Genomic DNA, 20966 nt, shown 5'->3' with positions numbered 1-20966 from the left:
TGTTTTAGTTCTATTTATCATTTACAGGATAAGATCAGATTAATATATGACATTTAATGAACGCTTGCACTTCCTTCATACAACGTTGCCGAAAAAAGCATTATTTACTACATTTCAAGGGTACGTTGCAATATCTTTAGTAGTCATTTGGTTTGTTTTACATTACAGCAACCAATTTTCTCTTGTACGAACAATAATTAAAGATCTGCCTTGAACGTTGGCCATGGAATCAATTAAAAAGTAACATTTATTTCTTTTCAAAAGTTTTTTTTTTCTGAATTTAGTGAATACAGTGAATTTTGTTTTCTTCAACTGAAAATATGATTTACCAAACTTTCTGTAGCAGCAATAAATCAGCATAATTAAATTATCAGCATTGAATGATGACCTTTCCAAATGGAAGGAACTTTCCTTAAACCCATGCATGGCTGTTATTACCTAGAAAAATGAACACAGTATTAATTCTTATTTGCCATTTTTACTTGTAATTAAGTTGTAATTTAATAATTCATAAACGACGATTGGCAAACACGGATGCGCATTTAATCTGACTCTAATCTTTTATCTCTCTTAATGTAATTTCAGTAAATATATTCCGAAACAGTGATCAAAGCTTTTTTCCTTGATTAATGAAAACATATACATTTGTTCAAACGTAGAAACTAGAGAGATAAACAAAGAAACAGAAAACTGTGAATATATTCAGTCAACCGATTTGAAATATAAAAGAATATTATACTTTCCCCTAGAGACAATATCATTGATTATTTCTTGTCAGAATATCGCCTATTCATAATAACTAATAATCTGTTTAGAGGTGTATATGCATAATTTAGTAGAATATGATCGCAATGTTGGTGCGCTACCAGCACGCTATATGTTAATTCTATTATACAAAACTAGTGAAAGACTAAAGTCTAATCCTTATTCATTTACATATTAACCTACGTGACACTCATCAGCCTAACACCCTTTTTATTAAATATATTAAATGGAGAAGACTATATAAATTATTCACGCTTTATCACGGAAGCGCAAAGCCATTTGCAATATGCGTTGTTGAATTAATGCATTTATACATTTATTAAAATCGAACTGTTTTTAAAAGCTTTTAACTCTGATCAACTACATAGAAGAACATTTTGGATACAAGTTTAGTACGTATAATCCACCACAGAAAGAGACTGAAAATAAATATGGACGAGCCGACGAGTATTGTTAGAGAAAATTGTGTGTCATTAAAGACAAAAGACGACACTAGTGGAACAAATCGTTACAGAACTTATATATGCAGTACGAAACAAACCTTCGATACAAACGAAAATAGTTCACACAAAGGACATGCGTATAAAGTTAAATGGAATGGCCAACGTCGGGAGAATTACAGCGATACGGTAGGACTAACTGACAAGGAACTTGTATTTAAGGATATGAACACCCGTCCAACTCATAAGTATATTTCAAAGTCGGGCGATGCTCGAACGAACAGGGGTATCTTAAAGAACGCTGATGAGAATAATCAATATAGACCAACAACTGTTGGATCTAGCAGAGAAACCAACATCATCGTTCCTAGATGGCAGTCCATGGAAAGTCAGAAATATAACTTAAAGATAAATGGATTTGTTCCTTCAGATGCCACCAAAGTCGGTATCAGCAGGAAAGATGTCACAGAACAAAGAAGTATACAGCTGCCTGGAACACAGTTACCGTCATTAAGTCTAGAAGGCGATGAGCGCCGAATAAAGAGCCACTGGGCAGGAATAAAAACAGTGATGAAGGATAAAATTCCAGAAACTGGAGACGTATATACTTATTTTAATCGTATGAACGTGAAAAGGAGAAGTAAAACAGATTCATCTTCGTCTATAGACAGTGATAAACTCGAAGTAGGAACGTCACTTGGGAGAAGTTTGTCTCCGAAGAATGCGATATATGATGAATTCCATTCAGACTCGAGCGAGGATACACCCAGTCCAAAACATCTCTCCATCTCCGACAGCGAAGAGTGTGATACTGACCTGGAAATCGATAAGAACTTCGGTAAAGGTACGTTTATTTTTCATTTTCAGAATTTGTACTTCCGCCCTTTCGGGTACAACGTAGTTAGTTGCTATAAAGTAGATAGTCCTATATAACTGTTTTTAAATCAGGGTAGATCATATACAGTCTGGTGTGATTGGGTGAAACAATATAATCAAACATATCAAAGTTACATTTTCAAATAAGGACATGTTGGTGAGAAAATATATATAGTATCATGTGTAGTGTTAAAAAATTCGCTTGCTCTTCACTACGAAACTTAGGTATGGTACTTAAAATAGATATAGTACACATTTGAGCCGTGTCATGAGAAAACCAACATAATGGCTTTGAGACCAGCATGGATCCAGACCAGCCAGCGCATCCGCGCAGTCTGGTCAGGATCCATGCTGTTCACTAACAGTTTCTCTAATTGCAATAGACTTTGAAAGCGAACAGCATGGATCCTGACCAGACTGCGCGGATGCGCAGGCTGGTCTGGACCCATGCTGGTCGCAAAGCCACTATGATCCGAAGGACTGAGGGCCAATAGTATACACTTATTAAATGGCTTGCTGATCAATAGTTAAAATTAATGCCAGAGGTCCGACGTTTTCACTATTGACCGACAAGACATTCTATAAGTGTTTTATTACTAGATATCAGAAATAAATTTCAGTTATTTATTCTTTTAAGTTTTTACGCCGTTCATATAACAATGGAATTGTGATTTATAGAAGGAATCATGTAATAATTGTAATAATTGACTGGCAGGCAATTCAATGGATGTTTCTTACATGACGTTAAGAAATAAATAAGTTTTGACTTTAGTCCAGCAAAATTTAGTGTCAACTGTAGTCCAGTCAATAGCATAAACTAGAGATCTATTGCCATCCGAAACATGACGTCGGTGATATTTCGGAAAAGAGAGATTTTATATTATTTCAAAAGACTGTTTCTTTGCTAATGTGTAGAGTAATGGTATATCCTAGCCAAATAGTTTATTCGACCAGCGATGGTCAATATCACATATGCCAACACCAGTTTACAATATTTAAAAAAATGAATTTACTTGTACAAACAGGGTCTTCGAGAAAAGACATACCTCCATATCTTCCAGATATCATACCATCGTCAGATATTAACATTGGTAAAACAGTATATATTAGAGAGTGTGAGAAATGGAATACTTCTCCACAAAGGCACGTGCTTAATAGTTTGCCGGAGCGATCGCTGACCTTGAGGAACAGATCTCTAGGAACCAATGCCGTACCACCCATATGCTCTGCACTAAGGGTAATTAATTGAGAAGTTGAATGAAATAAAAGACTAAATATTTATACATGTACACAGATCCACATATCCCCCATCGTTAACTAAAAGTAAGACTATAGGATAGCCGTTAAGGATATGTTTGTATGTTTCCACCAATCTGTTGCCAATGCCTATGAAATATAAATATATATTATTTATAACAAGTACCACTGTATTTGCGCATTATGATGATCTGTATTTGTATTTAGAAGTCGAGATGAAACGCCTGAGTAATGATTTAAAGTAATTTAAAAGATAAAAGGTAAGGGTAGATTTCACAGAAGCACAGAGGCCCTCAATCACAGCCATAGAACCATGCATCGCAAAGTAGGCCCACAACAAAAAGAAGCTGTAGCTGAAAAAAATATTGTAGACGGGTTGCTTCAAAAATCCATCAAAGCGTTATTTGAAAGAAAATTGTCATAATTTGGTTAATCTAGGTGAATTATGGATAACATTGATCAGTCCTGTTCTATCAAGAATGTATAGGAACAAAGGAAAACAGCTTTTCAAACATTTCATGATCTCAGAGGGAAGTTAGTCTTCTTGAATACAGATAGAACAGAAACGCTCTATTATTTCCCATTGATTTGTGCTAAAAATATAAGTGAATTGTATCTTATAAATCTGACGTACACTGTCATGTAACTTTGGAACATAGCAGGGGATCAGACCGAGGTTTTGTGCGCTGGTTAAGACTTCCAAGTGTTAGTTTTGCCACTGACTGTTCCAAGTTCCTGTGTTCCTCTTTGTTTTTTGCTTTGTCTTTGTCTAGTCCTTAAACTATATATTTTTGTGTGCATCTTGATATGAATTCAACCCTTACCTTGCTAAATTTCTATAATGAACTTGTCCATCTTTCAGTTTGGACAGTGCTATTAACTGTTAAAAGGGGTGCTTACCAAAAATATACTGACTGAATGACGAACAGTGCAGATCTTGGTTAGACTGCACGGATGTACAGGCTGATCATGATCTACACTGGTCGCAAAGCAGAATCAATCGTGTCCAGCATGATAAGGCTTAAAATGTGTTGCATTTTTTTTTTGTTAAGCAATATTGCTATGAATAGATTAAGTAGTTTGGGAATCATGAATGATATATCTATAGATATCAAACCACACGGGCATCAGACAAAATGCCTACGATTTGTTTCCAATGCGAATAATTGTTTGATATTTTTAGAGTAATGATTCATGTTTCAAATATTTGTGTTACATTTGAGAGGTAGACTGCTTTTTAATTTCAGTCTATAACTAGTTTATTTCTAGCTCAAGCTTTGCTTTCTGTTTCCATTTAGGATAATTTACGTGTTGAGAAGTTAAATCTGGACGGTGTTGATATCACAGACGATGGCATACAACATTTAGCAGAAATGTTAATAGATAACATTACAATAACACATCTTGTAAGTTGATGTGATTTCGCCGGTTTAATTACTTTTAATATAAAAATATAATAAAACAAATCGCTGCCAAAGGTTAATGTCTAAATCATAATTATTAAATTGTTTTGCTACATTATCATAAAAGCAAACATCTAAAGCTGAAATCTTCTGTAACAACGCATTCGAATATAATATTTAATTTCTTAGATACATTATAGTAGAGCAAAAAACAAAAATATTGAGGTATTCCGTGATATTGGTTTTCGACGACTAAGAGAATAAAATGATCGCCAAAGATAAGGAAGGAGAATAATTACAATGCTTACGACAACGCAATTTCAGACCTACCTTTTGTACATAATTTTCTAGAATCTGATATACGCAAGTTCGTTTCAGATAAAAAAAGAAGTTAGGTGAAAGCACCTGCTCGCGCATACCGTCATAGATATTCGCGCCCGTCACGCTAAATCTGTACGGTAAACCGTACATTGAGGTTTGCACAAATCTCCATATATAACGCGAAATAGTGATTGTTTAGCATTTTAGCAACATTTAAACCTTAGTTCATAGTTCTTTTGGAAATTCTATTCAGATTTGCGTTTATCAAATATCATTGATTGTTAAAACTAAGGCACTTGATACAAGTCACCCATGCTTAGTGCAAGTCCTGACGAAAATCGGACTCAGTCATGACATTTATCAACTAACACACATTTAACTTTGTAGGAAGTTTACTTTTAAAAATATGTGCTTGAGTTCTCCGAATTGGCATGAGCAATATTTGTACGTAATAAAGGATGCAATAAACATTTTAAATATATTCAGTAATAGGAAAACCATATGTATTTCAGAATGTAGCCAACAACAATCTTGGAGTACGTGGTGCACAAGTACTGGGCCATGTCCTAGTTGTTACAGGAAACATTACCCATCTTAATATATCGGGTAAAATTTTGTAAGATCGTTACTGGATACAGAATTTGTAATGATACATGTAAAGACAGAAATTACATTTTTGTAACGATCAAATACTGTATCTGTACGATATGTTAAACTTATACATTCGCTTAATGATCAAATCAATGAGGCTGAGATATCTATCATTGTTAAACTTTGTGTTTACAGAAGTTTATAGCTATGATACATAATAAGCGTCTACTGAAAACTGTTTTCCTCTTTAAACTAAAGCCTTGGGATTAACAAGTGAGCTATGGACGCGCTCGTCTTCATTCATTAATATGCTATACACTTTAATACAAATGATAGACATTGCTGTATTAGTAATTATATCCATTTGATTGCTCAGCTGCGTAACCTATTATTATTTGTTTAACAGGTAATAAATTAGATGAGAATGCTTCGTGGTATTTGACTTCAGGAATTGGTGTAAGTTATATAAATGAATTATACCTTAAGATAACCCGCTTTAATTACCGCATAATAAATGTGTTTATGAAGTGCTACACTTGTTAATTTTATTATCCATATCTGAGTTAACTGAAGACAGTCTAATTCATAACTTTAAGCGTTAATCTAATTGACACTCATGTTCTAAGAAATTATTGATGGGGATTGTCTCTTCCAGAGCAACGAAAGTATAACACATTTAGACATAAGTTACAACGACTTAGGAGAGCAAGCAGGAGTACTTCTGGGAGCAGCCTTAGGTACTGTACATTTATTGATTTAAATTCTAATTATATTAGATTTGATCAATTTAGAGAATAATATGTCTGTTTAAGATAGACCCAGATGTTCTTGTAGACATATTGCAAGGCATGGATAAAATGATTAGGTACTACTGTCAGTCAATATATACTAGAAAGCGTGATAAGGTATGGAAATGGACCATACAAAGTAAACTTCTGACAGCAAGTTTTAGTGAAAATAATGTATCGTAGTGATTCTTTTGTTTATAATTAAATATTGTGAACTGTTATTTTAAAACTGTGGTTATTCAAATGGATGGAAAAACAGCAAGTGCTATGATGATTTTTGAACAGCTTCTGCAAAATGTATGATGTACTTGATTAATGTGTAAATGCTTTATGCTTTTCATTAGAAAAATGGTTTACAGTATCATCATTTTAACATAAACACAGGTCCGGAAATTACAAATAGGTCTCACCAAATATAAGTCGTGTTCATCGGACTTTGTGAGTACAAATAAAGCAGAGCGCGAAAATATTTTAAATATTTTTTTTTTTTTTTCGTTTTGCAGAAAGAAAGGAGCAAGTGAAGTGCAGGGAAAATTATGTCTTTCTGGTTTGGGTTCTCATGTTCTCAGTTAACTAAGCAAAAACGTAAAACAAAATTTAGAAACACATGCCCTGTTCTTCAAAAGTGATTAATCAAGAATTTAGAATACAAGAAAAGCAGACAGAGCGAGTTAGAAAACTAATTATACCAAAATACGAAAAACGTATTTTGATGAGGACTTATTTGAATTTTTAAAACAAATCACTTAAATGCAGTTTGAACCAATATGGCAAGTAGCATTCTAGCTTATCACTTCTTGTTTATATCTTAGGTAGGAACAACAAACTTATCAGTCTGAACATGGCTTGGAACAAAGTGTGCGGAAAAGGCGCAGTTGCAATATTTAGAGCGCTCATGGTAAGAAGTCAAAATAGGTCAGAGGTCTGCCTTAATAATGAGTAAATTAGGTTTAATTTGTAGGTGATGGCGAAGTTATTCCTGGATTTTGACTTTTATACACAATAACGGTAATTCTACTGTGCTGCTTGGTAGACTAAAATGCAGAAAAGCTCACGGACCGCATTGAACTGTCTGGCGATAATTGATAATTGTTGATTATTTGATTCAGTTAACGTAGAATGTCTGAGTAAAATGCAATTGTCAGGACGGTCTCCATAATAACCAGAACTAATATTCTTCAAATGCATTTTTTTTGTCAGATAAATTCTATCCTGGAAGTGCTGAATATTTCTTGGAATGGTTTAGGGTATGAGGGTGCCGTGGCTCTAAGTAAATGTGTAAAGCGCAATGTTGGACTGCGTGACCTTGACGTGTCTAACAATAGGCTTAACTGGAGATGTGCCTTCCTTATGGCTGAGGGACTTAGGTCAAACTTTACACTCGTTAAACTCAGGGTAACACTTTATTCTTGTATATTTTATTGCATATATTGTGTATTGGTAAATACAATTTAGGCAAATGGTCGGTAAGCATGCCTTTTTATGCTATGTTAACTGACAAATTAATTTAAAGCGACAATATGTGACGTAATTCACCTCACAGGAATCAAGAAAGTAAAAATAACGAAAATATGTTCGAACGGACGGTTGGGACATAAATTCATATTCTTTAGCCAATACCTAAAAACCGTTTTAATATAAGTATATATATATTTTATTAAACGATATAAAAAATACTTCAATTTTATTATTTCGCTTTGATCATTATTAAACAGCTGCTCCATGCTGATCTGTCTGTCTCAGATACCTAGAACATGCGATCAAAATTGCTTTTTCCATCGGCATGGTGAATGTTTCCGTGACGACCTGACAATATGTTAGTAAGATTTATTTCTGATTTACGAGAACAAAATGCCAGTCACTTGCAGGGCAACAATCAAATTTATATTTTCAGGGTTCAAGAACATTTTAAAATAAATTTCTTATTTTGTCACCGCTACATAAGCTCATAGCATCATATTGATATGTATATAAAATTAAAAGAAACTACCTCTTTCAGATCGGGCATAACCCTCTAACTACTACAGGTTGTATGGATATACTGGAAGCCGTTGCTACTAAAGAAAGTGCGATAACTTTGTTAGACTTTACTGTAAGTTGCTCAGTGACTGCTTGTCAGTTCGTTACACACCTAATTTATACTGTAGTTCAAGTTTCGCTTGTTTTGTTTTCCGCAAACATTTCGCTAGTATGCCTGTATCTTTTGGACTTAAATGTATATATAAATGGTAAAATTTTTACTTACCGTAACTCTTTAGTCCGTAATATTTTCTCTACAGTAACTGTGTTGATAAAAATTGCTAGGTAATACATAACGTTTTGAATTATTTTGTAATTTTCTTTGTTATATTTTCTTGTATGTAACGAGGTATGACAATTTCACATTGTAAAATATCATGCAATTCAAGTTGTATATCTATCTGAAAAGTAATTTGCCACTGACACCAGCTGTTTTCGATGAATTTTTATCCTAAGTTTGGGTGAGTGTAGTGCTTTGAGCCCTGGACCCCCGACTAAGGACAAGATCAGTATTGCGTCTACTTAAACACGCCAGTCTACATTTTTATTTATGTCTCTCAATGAATGATTTGTCCTTCTCATGTGAAGCGGCTACATGCCTGGCTGTTTTATTTTTGTAATCAATATCATATCAATTAGCATGTATGAATAATTTGTGCATTACAGATTTTATTCCAGTGTTGGAAGCGGCAATATCCTGACTGTTTAATATTATCGGCATCACTGAATATAATTATGAATAACTGTAACAAACGGTGCACAGCGCTTTTGAACGTTTATTTTATAGATGAAAAGAGCGCTATAAAATCTGGTAAATAATGATAATAATAATATTTCAGGAGATACCTGTGTTAGGAGCGGCTGATCTCCTAGCTGCAACCATCAGTAGAAGGAGGACATTCCAGTTCTTCCACGGAGGAATCGTCCCAACCCATGATAAATTAGGACAACGACTTGGTAATAAATGTGTTGCATTTTTATGTCCCTGTTGGCTGTATTAATTGCTAAGGAACATTGCTGACCAAATGATAGATGCTACTGGCTTTTAATCTCTTGTATGATAATTAATTATACTGGACCACTGTGACTTTGAGATTTGGGTTAAGCTGACGTTTGGAAGAGTCGATAGTTCCCCAGGGTGAAATATTTTTACTCGGGACCTTCCTTCTGCACGGCAGTTAGAAATTCACAACATGACCTAAGTTGTTGAATCCTATGTATTTAAAACAAACAAAATAAAAAAAATCATAATGTTTTCACTTTTTATCGAAATATTTTAATATATCAGTCTTAGTTAAAAGCAGGAGCATAACACATTTATGATCATCATAAAATCAACACTTTGAATGAAAGTTGTAATAATACCTGACAGATCTGTCGAAAGGGAAAACAGGAAAATGTAGCCTTGCTCTCAATATTCAAAGAAAGGTACAAAACATTCATTTTCGTATGATTTCATGTTATCGTTGAGCTATAAATAAATATATAAAAGACACAGAAATGATAACACAATATGAGTAGCCATGTTAAAAGAGCGAAACCCCTTCAGAACAAAAAGCTACAGTAGTGCACGTTTGATCGTGAAAATTGACCATTTACACTGGAATACAGAAACAACACAAGTACACAAAGCAATGATGTCTTCATTTTGTGATATATCAAAATTTTACGCCTTTAAAGTTAACAGCAAATTTAATAACCTTACCCATTAAAATAGTTTATCATTGGAATTTTACATCATTAAAAGACAAAAGCATAATTAGGAATTTAAATCGACATCGCACTGAAACCAAACAATGTCCCTCATTTCTCTTGAAATAAACTGCCGATGGAAAACTAATGATCGTTTTATTTCTTATACAGGCAGAGAATTGAATCCGATGTTACGAATCATTGAGTACCTTCGTTTATTGGGACTGCGGCCATTAGAGCTTATGAAGTCATTTGACAAAACATCTTCGTTTGAATTACCACGGGAAGAATTCATCGATCAAATTAAGGCAAGTCGGCAGTAGTCTTGGCTAGTTTTATTTCATTTGGCGAACTGGAATAGACAGAATTTACAGTTTACGTAATTTTCAGCTACGATTTTAGGCTTTATATACTTTTATTTCTATATTGTCATAGTTAGGTTTGTGAAATAGGAAGTCAAAGCAAAATGCAGCTTCCCAGAAAGCATTGATGCAATCTTATTTAATTATTTGTCTTTATTTCTTCTGTTTATTTAATCCAGATATTACATATTAATTACGTACGAATTTGTAATCATTTTATGCAGCTGCTAGCTGCTCTAAGGAAAAGGCTTTCTAAATATTTGTTTCAACGAGGTGTAGTTCAGAAAGACCATACGTAAGTGTTCGTTGTTGTTTCCATTACAGAGGATTGGCGTGAAGTTGCACCCCTACGAGATAGACGCATTAGCAAATTCCATTTCCGGAAAAGGATACAATAAAAATGTGATAAATTACAGGTAGTCAGTTAGGATGCTTATGGTCTTAAAATACCTAGAGGAGCAGTGTGGTGAAACCTCTCTAGCTACACTAAAAGCAAACTTTCATTTCTTTTTAAATCACTGTTCATTCGCGTTAGGACTTAGGGAAGGTCTGCGATTTTAACAAATTTTCTGCCGAGGTTTTCATCTTCCAAATAAAGCATGGATGACTTCTCAGTTTACATATTTAAGTGTATTCATTTGATATAACAAATATGCCTTTAAAGACTGTACTTTAATGCAATCATAAAACATACGTTTCTATATAGCATTACAATTATGTACAGTATATTGAGTCCACTCACATGCACATGTATCTGTATCTCATTCCTGATTGTTTTACCCACAAGTCCCAACAAGGAATAATATACATAAAATACTGCGACGTTTGTTGCTTCTGGAAAATAATAGTTAAGTCCAAGAATGTAATACAAATGATGTATGTAAAATGTAATAGCTAATGACATAAAGCCTTGACACAGTAACATCACCCTTTGATACGAGTTATACAAGAAATTTATTGTTGTTGGCATTGTGCAGTAGGGGCTGAAAATGTTATACGTTTAAAGTATCTTGACCTCTTAGCTGTGTTTGATATTATGACTATACATGTAATATTTAGGATAATTATTAGACATATCGACAGCTGCATATGCACACACTGTGTTATGACTACAAGGCTTTAAACAGAAAGAAGAAAATGTTTTGCAGTCGTTCTCATCCTTTTTTTTTGTTTTCTTATTTGTAATTGCTTAGAATATTTAAATTTTCTCGATGTTACATATTCATAATGTTTAGCAAAATGAATTACTGTACAACGACAGGAAGCTTTCCTTAGCTGTACGCGAAGTTGTAATGGCAGAACGAGAACGAAAGATACGGGAGCGGGAAGAATGGCTACAGATTAAAACATATCACGAGAGTATACTAAAGAAAGGAACGCTGGATGAATATATCAGTCATTCCGGAAGTACAAGGCTAATAGGTTTGTTTTGTTCATTTCAGTCTTTTAAGCACATTTACATAACGCAACTTGAGTTTAAACCCGGCAGCAGCGATTTCATTGAAATACTCGCATAATGACATTACCTTTGTCACAGATATTGGTCAAACAACATATATCAGAAGAACTTCTTGAATAAAAAGGTCGCATTTATCATAAGTTGCATGGTTATTGCTTTTTCTGCTTATACAATTTACATAACCTGTTTATTTATTAGCAAATTCGAACACACTGTCTGACTTCTATAAACATTTGACTGACAAATTAGAATACGATGACTAATATAAGTGTCAGATCTCTCTGAGTTTGTTTTTCAGATCCAAAGGACTCATTGAAAATGAAAAGTTTCCAAACTATCGCACCAAGTGGGACATCACGAAACAGTACTGGCTCAAAACCTGGTTCACCGGACTCGAATAAAGTATTGCAGCTGTCTCTGTGCTCACCACTGGCCCTTTCCAAGTCAGTCTTAGAGCCTGATAAACAGAAAAGTAAAAGACGAAACAGAAGGAAAGAGATCCATAACGTTTAAATATTTCAAAAAATATTGAGGAATATTCGAAACGATATTTTATTGAATCTCAAGAGCTAAATGTATTTACAAGATTGTCCACCAGAAGACATATTTCCTAAGCTCAGTGCAAAACTATTGTATATTGTTCTTTATTTCTATATACAGTTACAATACTTTTGCGTTGATCTCGTGATTTTCCTTTTCAGTGTATGGATAACTGGCGACATGTTTTGTTAGTAAGACCCTTGTTCAATTGCTTTTAGACGAATAGTAACATTTAAATTAGAGAAAAGTATTATTTCAGTGTAAATTTAATTTAGGAAGCTTACTAGTACTTGACAATATCACAACATATGTTGAACATCTAGACCTAAACTACATTACAGTACATGGCCGACATTCACTCTCGCAAGTTCCCATCCTGTAGATTATATCAAAATGATACAACAACAGTTCTCTAAGAGTTTGAGTGCCTTGCCCATTGACTGATGGCAAAACTTTCACGTTCAGTTTTAAGAAACAATAAAAAAAACAAAACAATACATAATCACAGAACGACCATATTTTTTTTCTTATCGTGATGTAGCTCTTAATGAAAAGTTTTATTACGTCTGTCTATGGTCTATTTTGGACATTTAATCTGTCTGCAGATCTATGTTGTATAAAAGTACAGTCTAAATAATGAACAGAAATCAGACGCACCTCAATGAACAATTTAAAACAATTTTGAAAAGTGTCTAAGATTTTTACGCCAATAATGTTGTATGAGTTAAAAGATAAAAAATAAATATTGGTTTTCTTTGAATGACCTGGTTCTTTGTTTCGAAGTTATACAGAACGTAAAGGCTAGCAATAGAGTCGAAAGTAATTTGTTCAGTAGTAAGTAGATTAAAAGTGACCAATCATTGTACTGTCAACGTACATGCACATAAAAATTGAATAAATCATGACTCGTAGTTTACATCCACAAATTCTCAGAATAAGACAAACAATATTACAGTCTGCGGACCTAATCATGTTACATAACAATCTGCACAAGACCAACTTTTATCATGATTCATTCAGTCTTGTGTGTCAAAAATAAAGTGAATATTACATTTAATAGATGAGATAGCACATTTTATTCAAATGTATATTTGCTTTTGTACATTATTAATTCACATTCATCTGTCATATGTTTAGTATAAAGGTAAGAAATCCCAGCAGGCCACACTCATTTAATGTACCTCCTGTCAGGCGGATGTCTAGAGAAGAATGTTAAAACTATTGACAAGCATATTGTGTTAACATTACAGATGTTTTTCAGTTTTATGTTATTTGTATTGCCATTAATTTAATAAACTGCACTCTAATGCTGGTTTTGTTAAATCCGAGAACAGAAATTAATCAGTTTTGTTTTTCTTTTTCTGGTTGTCAGTTATCTATGAATAATACCTATCTGATGTAGTCCGTGGTATTCGCGAAGAATAATCGAGACTTTTGAATATACTAAATGGTCTGTTGTAATTCTTATTCGCTGAGGTGCCCCTATAGTGTCACTGAACAAAACAAAAATATGGGAAGTAGGTAGGAGCGTTGCGAAATATAACACATATTTAGTGATTTGATGCTGATAGTGTCACTGAACCAAACACAAATATGGGAAGTAGGTAGGAGCGTTGCGAAATATAACACATATTTAGTGATTTGATGCTGACATATAACCTTTACTAATTCGATAAAGATCGACAACTGGCTTGCGTAAGCTATGTTACTGTTTGAAGTATCTTACCAAACAAATGATGATAAAAATTCATGAAAATCAATAAAAGTAATTTATCAATATATAAATCAATGCAAAATTAATTGACTTTTATTTTCTCCAACATTATAAATGGAAGGATAGTGTTTGAAGACCCATAAAACATAACGAATACACTAACATAAGTGTTATACATATTCAATAACACATTTATGACATTTTCCATTTTACTGAAATATGATATAGCAAATAATGTCAAATATTATTGATGACAAGCAGTACAATATAATTTCTCAAGTGGAAAGTTGTGATATATAGCAATAACTCTATCCGTGAGACTTACATGCAATTGAATTAATTTCACAGAGGTAGCATATGTTATTTACAAATGTAGTATGATAATTGGAATTTAATCAGACAATGATGTATGTTTTCATTTGACTGAGAAAGTGAAGTAATTATACTAAAATTGTCGTGGTTAACAAATAATAGCACATCAAAGCAATTTGAAAGATAATGATGCTGGAAAGAAATTGTCCAGGTGTGATAAATTATAGCAGACGAACGGCTGTTTGAGGGAAACGATTTATTTTTTCATCAAGATTTATTTGCAGTGCATTTACCTTTAAAGCCCCAATTAAGCATTGAACTGTATCTCGTAAAATGCAGATAAGCATTCTTAAGAAAAAAGGCTATAGTTCCGAGATACTGTTTCCTGTATAATATCGCAAATAGTATTAAAGAATAGGTTAATATGAAGTTTAACGGGTGTATAGCACCATAGATCTCGGCAAAGATTGAGAAAATGTACTATTTGTAGGCGGGAGTTTAAGGAGTGGGTTCAACGTAACACCGGCTCAATAAGTCACATAGCGACTTTTCAGGTTTTCATGGTGGAGGAAGACTCCGTGTGCTCTTCCTAGCATTATTTCAAACACGTACTTGTTTAGAACCACCGACCTTCCGGAAGCCAGCTGGATAGCTTAATCATAGGGAAATGAATTATGAAAGTAGTATAAGAGGAGATTGATTGATTGATGCCTTGTTCCTTCCAGAAGACATTGCATGTTGTTTTGCTCACGTCGGTCGGTTATGTAGGTCATCCGATTCGTCTGTGGATCACTTTGTTTCGGATCATCATTACGCTTATGTACATTAAACCTCATAGAATGACTCCTATTGATTTTTGTTGAGTCAGTAGTCCCGGCGAGCTCGGGACCTGACACATTTTTCGTATAATAAGAGAACTCGTATCTTTAATAAGAGAACTCATAATCTTTGCTGCTGGTCAGAAGTTTATCCATTATGTTTTGGTTTCGAGAGTGGGTGGGCAGGAGGTGAATGTCAACATGGTATACAGACTTAAACCGGTATCGTGCAATAATGGAAAAAAAGCTTAAGCATATTGGCGTCAAATATCCTAGAATTATTTCCTCTGTTGTTTTAAGGTTCGGAAACTAAAAGGCCGATATCACAGTGATGATTAAGCTAGAACAATTTCCTTACACTTCATTCTGTCTATGCTGAAAAGATTGTTTTGAGGGTCACATGCTGACAGGACAAAGTCGAGCGAAAAAGAGTAATGTTATGTTTCTGAAGAACGCCTGTGTCTATAGACCTCGAACATAATATGAATGATAATTCCTTGTTTTCAAAAGTTATCCTACTGTTAAAGGGTGATTTGAGGAAAAGTCAAGGATTGTTTGACCTCCAAACTGAAAACGATTTCCGAATCTGGAACAAGCTTTGAGATGTGGACGTCTTATTGCAAAGAAATATTGCATTTGATTAGACAGTCACTATCATTGCTTAGTCAGTACTTTAATGGAAAAGGTCACAGTACCTTTAAATATTTCGAATAATATCTGAGGACTGTTTTATCAGTAAACATCATTGGCTGTGATAAGTCAATGACAGTGTCACTTTTCCTTTAATCTGAAAATGGGGCTTCCGTGGCCTAGAGGTTATATCGCTGATTTCAAATCACTTGCCCCTCACAGATGTTGTTGCCAGCCGCACCCGGGGCCTTGAATTCTTCATGTGAGGAAGTTGTCCAGCTGACTTACGGAAGGTCGAAGGTTCTACCCAGGTGTCTGCCCGTAATGGAATAATGCCCGAAGAGTACTTGGGTTTGTCCTCCACCATGAAAAGGTGGAATGTCACCATATGACCTATGAAGGTGCCGGTGTGACAAAACCTTAATCTGAAAAGGATTTCAAATCTGTCCCTGGAAAACGCTTGATCTACAGCCGATAAACTACAGAAGAGAAGTCCTCTTTGTCAATACATGGCCTTTATAGTGTAGAGGATCGGTTGATAATAGGTAACGATAATGGTAGCTGATACACGTCAACAGAATATTACCTGCGGTTGGTAGATAAACCAGTTATTTTGGAAATGAGTATGTCGGTTACAATGACCTTACAACTGAAAACCGTTAATTTCTCACCGTTATGGGTTTCTAATCCCTTCAAAGTACAGCAGTATTTCAAGTTTAGAAACTGTCTGGAATGCGTTTGAAAATGTCGATGGTTCTTCCCAGGTAGTGTTTGCAATAATGTCTGGAGCTGTAGATAGCATTTGTCACAATTATTTAACTTGGGAAGTCGGCATAGGGTCTACTGTGTAACGGTATGACCGAAAAACAACAAACAGACTCTTAAACAGATCAGATTGTCGCTTTTCATATGATGCATTTTGGCAGATGTCTGTAGAAACTACAGTCGCATGCCCCTTTGTCCTGTGCAATTAAATGTTCGTTATCTTTGAAGAATCGTTCCCAAATTAAGATCCATCATCTGCATTAAAAGAATACAAATGTATCAAACTACAAGGTATTAAAAGAAATCACTCATCGATCGTGACAACCGTAAATATTCCCCGGGACATTTTTTTTTTGTTCTTGTTTGGGTTAACGTCACTCCGACACATTTATAGGCTATATGGCGACTTTCCAGCTTTTGATGGTGGAGGAAGACCCCAGGTGCCCCTCCGGATATTATTTCATCACGGGCGGGCACCTGGGTAGAACGATCGAAATTCCGTAGCCAACTGAAAGGCTTCCTCACATAAAGAATTCAGCGCCCAAAGCGGGGCTCGATCCCACATCTGAGAGAAGCAATCGTTTTCTTGGACAGCTTTTCCGAAACATTTCAGATGTAGCTACATAACTTTTTAATGAACTACCTCTGTCTTTATTACTCTAGACAATAAGTTTATCTGTTTATTATATGCACGCATATTCATGTTTAATTTTGCGACGGTAATGAGTAAACTTTCAGGGATAAATATGCACTTTGTGTTCGACAATATTTTATGACATTATCTCTGTAATTGAAATCGAGTACAGAAAAACACCTAGTCTAGAAAAAACATACATAAATATCAGACCCGGAGCTCTAGGAAACATATATATGAATGTTATAATTTCAGTTGTTCTTTTGTTCAACTATATGAAGTAAGAAAAGAACATACGACTTTAATGTTTTGTAGATGTACAGTTATTTTTAGTGTAAAATTCGGCAAGATACCAGAACAGAACTAGAAAACTGCTTCTAAAGTATCTGCTTGATATTTTGCAAGAGAAAAATGTTACTATTATTCAGAGGTTAAGAAAGCATTTTGCATCAAAATGACAATAATGAATAGAAATACAGTGACCCTCCAGCTTTTAGTGCGACGTTAAGAAGTACATGTTTGGCAGAAAAAGACATTACTTATTAAAAAGCTAATTGTAATCGATCAATCATATTTAAAGCCCTCCTCCGCGGCTATTCAAATTCTATTGTGTTTATGCAACCCATGAACACAATAGGTAACAGTTAACGGCCACGCGCCACACTTTAGCACGCAAAACAAAAGGTATTTTATATAGAATTTTATATAAAATAGACATTATTTTGACAGGCGTCACTGTTCATAGGCAGGATTTTCAAGCTTTTTCAGTGACAATTTAAGGTTAAAAGGTAGGACTGGAGCAGGTCTTTAAATGTTTGGTAAGAGCTTATTTTTATGACGTCTAAGAAATAACAGTTATATCAAACAACTGTCATTTTGGTCAAACTAGACTGTCGTGGTTCATGCAAATACACTGTATTGTTATACAATGAATATCTTGAGAACACTTGGATCAAATTCTTAAAACATAGTTATTATTATACTATACTGTACAGTCTGCTACATGTAGAAATAAAAATAAGGCTGTTAGGTAAATGATAAGAAAATTCAAATTTACCCTAAAAAGGTTGATAAAAAATACAAAAAATAAGGATGAATAATCACAGTCCAACTTATGACCAGCTTATGTCCAAAATTGGGTACTTTTCCATGATTGGGATACCACTGCCTACAGTTCATTACAACGTAAGCTCTCGTCAGTGCCATGTTCTGGCACTTTGTCTCACAAATTAGGACCGAGCATGTTATGAGCCGATCGAAATAGAGACATATGTTTGTGCATCTACTGGAATTCGAAACCTCACTCTTGAGGTGCAATCATTTAGCACTGAAACAATTGTGAAGCCACGCATGCTATGCTATATACCCCATCCCCCTAAAAGGGTTGCGCATACTACTGTTACTCCGGCAACCGTTACTTGCACGGTCATTTCTGTGAGGGGGTTGGAGTTGCCATTGTACAGTTGGTACCGCGACAGTAACTTCGATGCTAACCAAAATATATCAAAATAGTATTATTAATGCCATTTATCTAATACATCTGGTTTCATGAATATATTTCAGGTATTCTTCTTATTGTTGCAGAAGCCATACGTTTGTGCTGTTTTGCTGTGTCCGTTCAATGACTGTCCTGTCAATGAAATCAAATGAACGTCTTATCTGCTTATGTCCTTTGAGCTTCATACAAAATTTTGTGAAAATAACTTGAATGTTTTTGTTGTCGCAAGATCAAGATTTTCTAAACGGAAGTACAGACGGGATGTAGCTCTAAAGGTCAATCTGTAAATTAGAATTAGAAATTTAAAAATTAAAGATACTTTGAAACATTGTTCATTAGTTAACTTAAATACAAAATTATGAACTATTAAATAACTACTTTTCAACACCATCTCACTCCCGCAACCTTCGCATGTAAATGTAGCCAATTGCAACACAGGCCTTTCTAAACAACATTCCCTTTGTCTATGCAGAATACAAACACCATTCCAGTACCCAAGTACACAACAGTGTATCAAATTCTGCACGACCTGCGTACGTTTATACTGATCATCCCAGAACTTCTCAAAAGTCTACTGTAAATTACATGAAACAATCCATCTCCATCACATGCCACATCTACTGCGTTGAACAATAATCCGTCTTCGACCTTTACCTTCGTTTGCAGACTTGAGTCTAACATCCCATACACTCAGTCCAACATCTGCCAAGAACTGTCAATATGACGCTAAAACGCAAGATTGTTGGTTACACAATCATTCAATGAATAACAGAAGTCTAAGTACACAGCAGTCTTCGGCAAAGCATGACGTCCTCGAAATGCTACTACAACGTCAAAGTCAGAAAGGTACGGAATTCCGTTAGGGCCATCGCCTTTGAATTTATTGATCTGAAACGCGATACTCGATAGTACGATGATGAAAATGCGAAGTCACGAAACTACGATAACGAAAACGCAATACTACGATGATGAAAACGCGATACTACGATAACGAAAACGCGATAATACGATAGTACGATGATGATAATGCGATATACCATCGTGTTTTCACCATCGTACTGTTGCGTTTTCACCATCGTACATTTTGTAATATCGTGATATCGCGCGTTTGTTATCATACATATAGTATGTTGATTTCGCAATTTTATTATCGTACTATCGCGTTATCATCATCGTACTGTCGCGTGATCATCAAAGTACTGTCGCGTGATCATCAAAGTACTGTCGCGTTATCACCATCGTACTGTCACGTTATCACCATCGTATCATCGCGTAATCATCATCGTACTATCTGGTAGCAGATATTGATGAAGATCAACAGCTGATTTATTGATAACGCCCGGGTAAAAATACGACTGAATATTCGAAATGATAAATGAAGCATGGACTTTGAAAACCTGAAAAATGTTTTATATATATGGATAAATCTTTCATATAAAATGCATAGATGCGTCCAAAATATAATACCTTTAAAGGTCTCACCTGGCAGATTGAACCAAAAATAGTGATCTGTTATTTATGAAAATAATAGGCTGATATGATCATTAGTTAAATTATGAAGTATAAGTACTAATATCATATGAAAGTGTTGTTGTGTTTTTAATATAAAAATGGTTCAGATTTGAAAATTTTGTAGTTATTATTATAGTAACATGCTTAGTAACTGTAAATATTTTGGGGTGGAAAAAGTACGTTTTAATGTCGTTTTATAGGAAGCATCTAAATTTTACCAGCTCAAGGCCACAAGTCAAGGTCAAAGGTTAGGACATTTGATTTCATGTCTCTGCTCCATCAATGAACGTGAATGACTATTCCCCTTCCCAAGACAAAGTGCAGAACTTGTGCGCCGACTACGAGCACTCAGGGTCAAGGTCATCAGTGAAGGTCAAATGTTTAAATCTTTGGATTTCATGTCTGCTCTACTTCTTATAAACCCTTGGAAGGATTACCATGAAGCTTGGGAGATATGCTCCCATGCTGAAGGCTATATGCAGAACCCACAAGCAAACCATGCTTGTTGAAAGCCAAAGCCACTAATGTCAAATGTCCTTTTATGACAGCTGCTTGAATGCAGGCGACACA

At 34.7% G+C, this 20966-nt stretch overlaps 2 protein-coding genes across 2 annotated transcripts; both read left to right on the top strand.

Annotated features, from left to right (window-relative positions):
- Nucleotides 1-1056: 1056 nt before the first annotated feature.
- On the top strand, nt 1057-6482 carry LOC128556729 (uncharacterized). The gene is made up of 6 exons (XM_053542388.1): nt 1057-2049; nt 3107-3318; nt 4637-4744; nt 5575-5668; nt 6060-6109; nt 6309-6482. The coding sequence occupies exons 1-6, from the start codon at nt 1197-1199 to the stop codon at nt 6411-6413; spliced, it is 1422 nt and encodes a 473-aa protein (XP_053398363.1). The 5' UTR covers nt 1057-1196; the 3' UTR covers nt 6414-6482.
- A 739-nt stretch (nt 6483-7221) lies between these two features.
- Nucleotides 7222-13811, top strand: LOC123552695 (leucine-rich repeat-containing protein 74A-like). Its single transcript, XM_045342434.2, has 8 exons — nt 7222-7339; nt 7642-7836; nt 8441-8533; nt 9300-9417; nt 10324-10460; nt 10839-10930; nt 11776-11936; nt 12272-13811. The coding sequence occupies exons 1-8, from the start codon at nt 7283-7285 to the stop codon at nt 12484-12486; spliced, it is 1068 nt and encodes a 355-aa protein (XP_045198369.2). The 5' UTR covers nt 7222-7282; the 3' UTR covers nt 12487-13811.
- The last annotated feature ends 7155 nt before the right edge of the window (nt 13812-20966 follow it).

This window comes from Mercenaria mercenaria, chromosome 4 (genome assembly GCF_021730395.1).
Source record: "Mercenaria mercenaria strain notata chromosome 4, MADL_Memer_1, whole genome shotgun sequence".
Lineage (NCBI taxonomy): Eukaryota > Metazoa > Mollusca > Bivalvia > Venerida > Veneridae > Mercenaria > Mercenaria mercenaria.
This window is presented reverse-complemented; position numbering and strand designations above follow the sequence as displayed.

What these genes read in the sequence shown, in the direction of transcription:
- LOC123552695 (XM_045342434.2), top strand. Translation starts at nt 7,283, where the DNA reads ATGGCTTGGAACAAAGTGTGCGGAAAAGGCGCAGTTGCAATATTTAGA. An exon ending in TTACACTCGTTAAACTCAGG is followed by an intron (nt 7,837 to 8,440) that starts GTAACACTTTAT and finishes TACCTCTTTCAG; the next exon opens with ATCGGGCATAACCCTCTAAC. An exon ending in CGGAAGTACAAGGCTAATAG is followed by an intron (nt 11,937 to 12,271) that starts GTTTGTTTTGTT and finishes TTTGTTTTTCAG; the next exon opens with ATCCAAAGGACTCATTGAAA.
- LOC128556729 (XM_053542388.1), top strand. Translation starts at nt 1,197, where the DNA reads ATGGACGAGCCGACGAGTATTGTTAGAGAAAATTGTGTGTCATTAAAG. An exon ending in CGATAAGAACTTCGGTAAAG is followed by an intron (nt 2,050 to 3,106) that starts GTACGTTTATTT and finishes TTGTACAAACAG; the next exon opens with GGTCTTCGAGAAAAGACATA. An exon ending in CCATATGCTCTGCACTAAGG is followed by an intron (nt 3,319 to 4,636) that starts GTAATTAATTGA and finishes GTTTCCATTTAG; the next exon opens with GATAATTTACGTGTTGAGAA.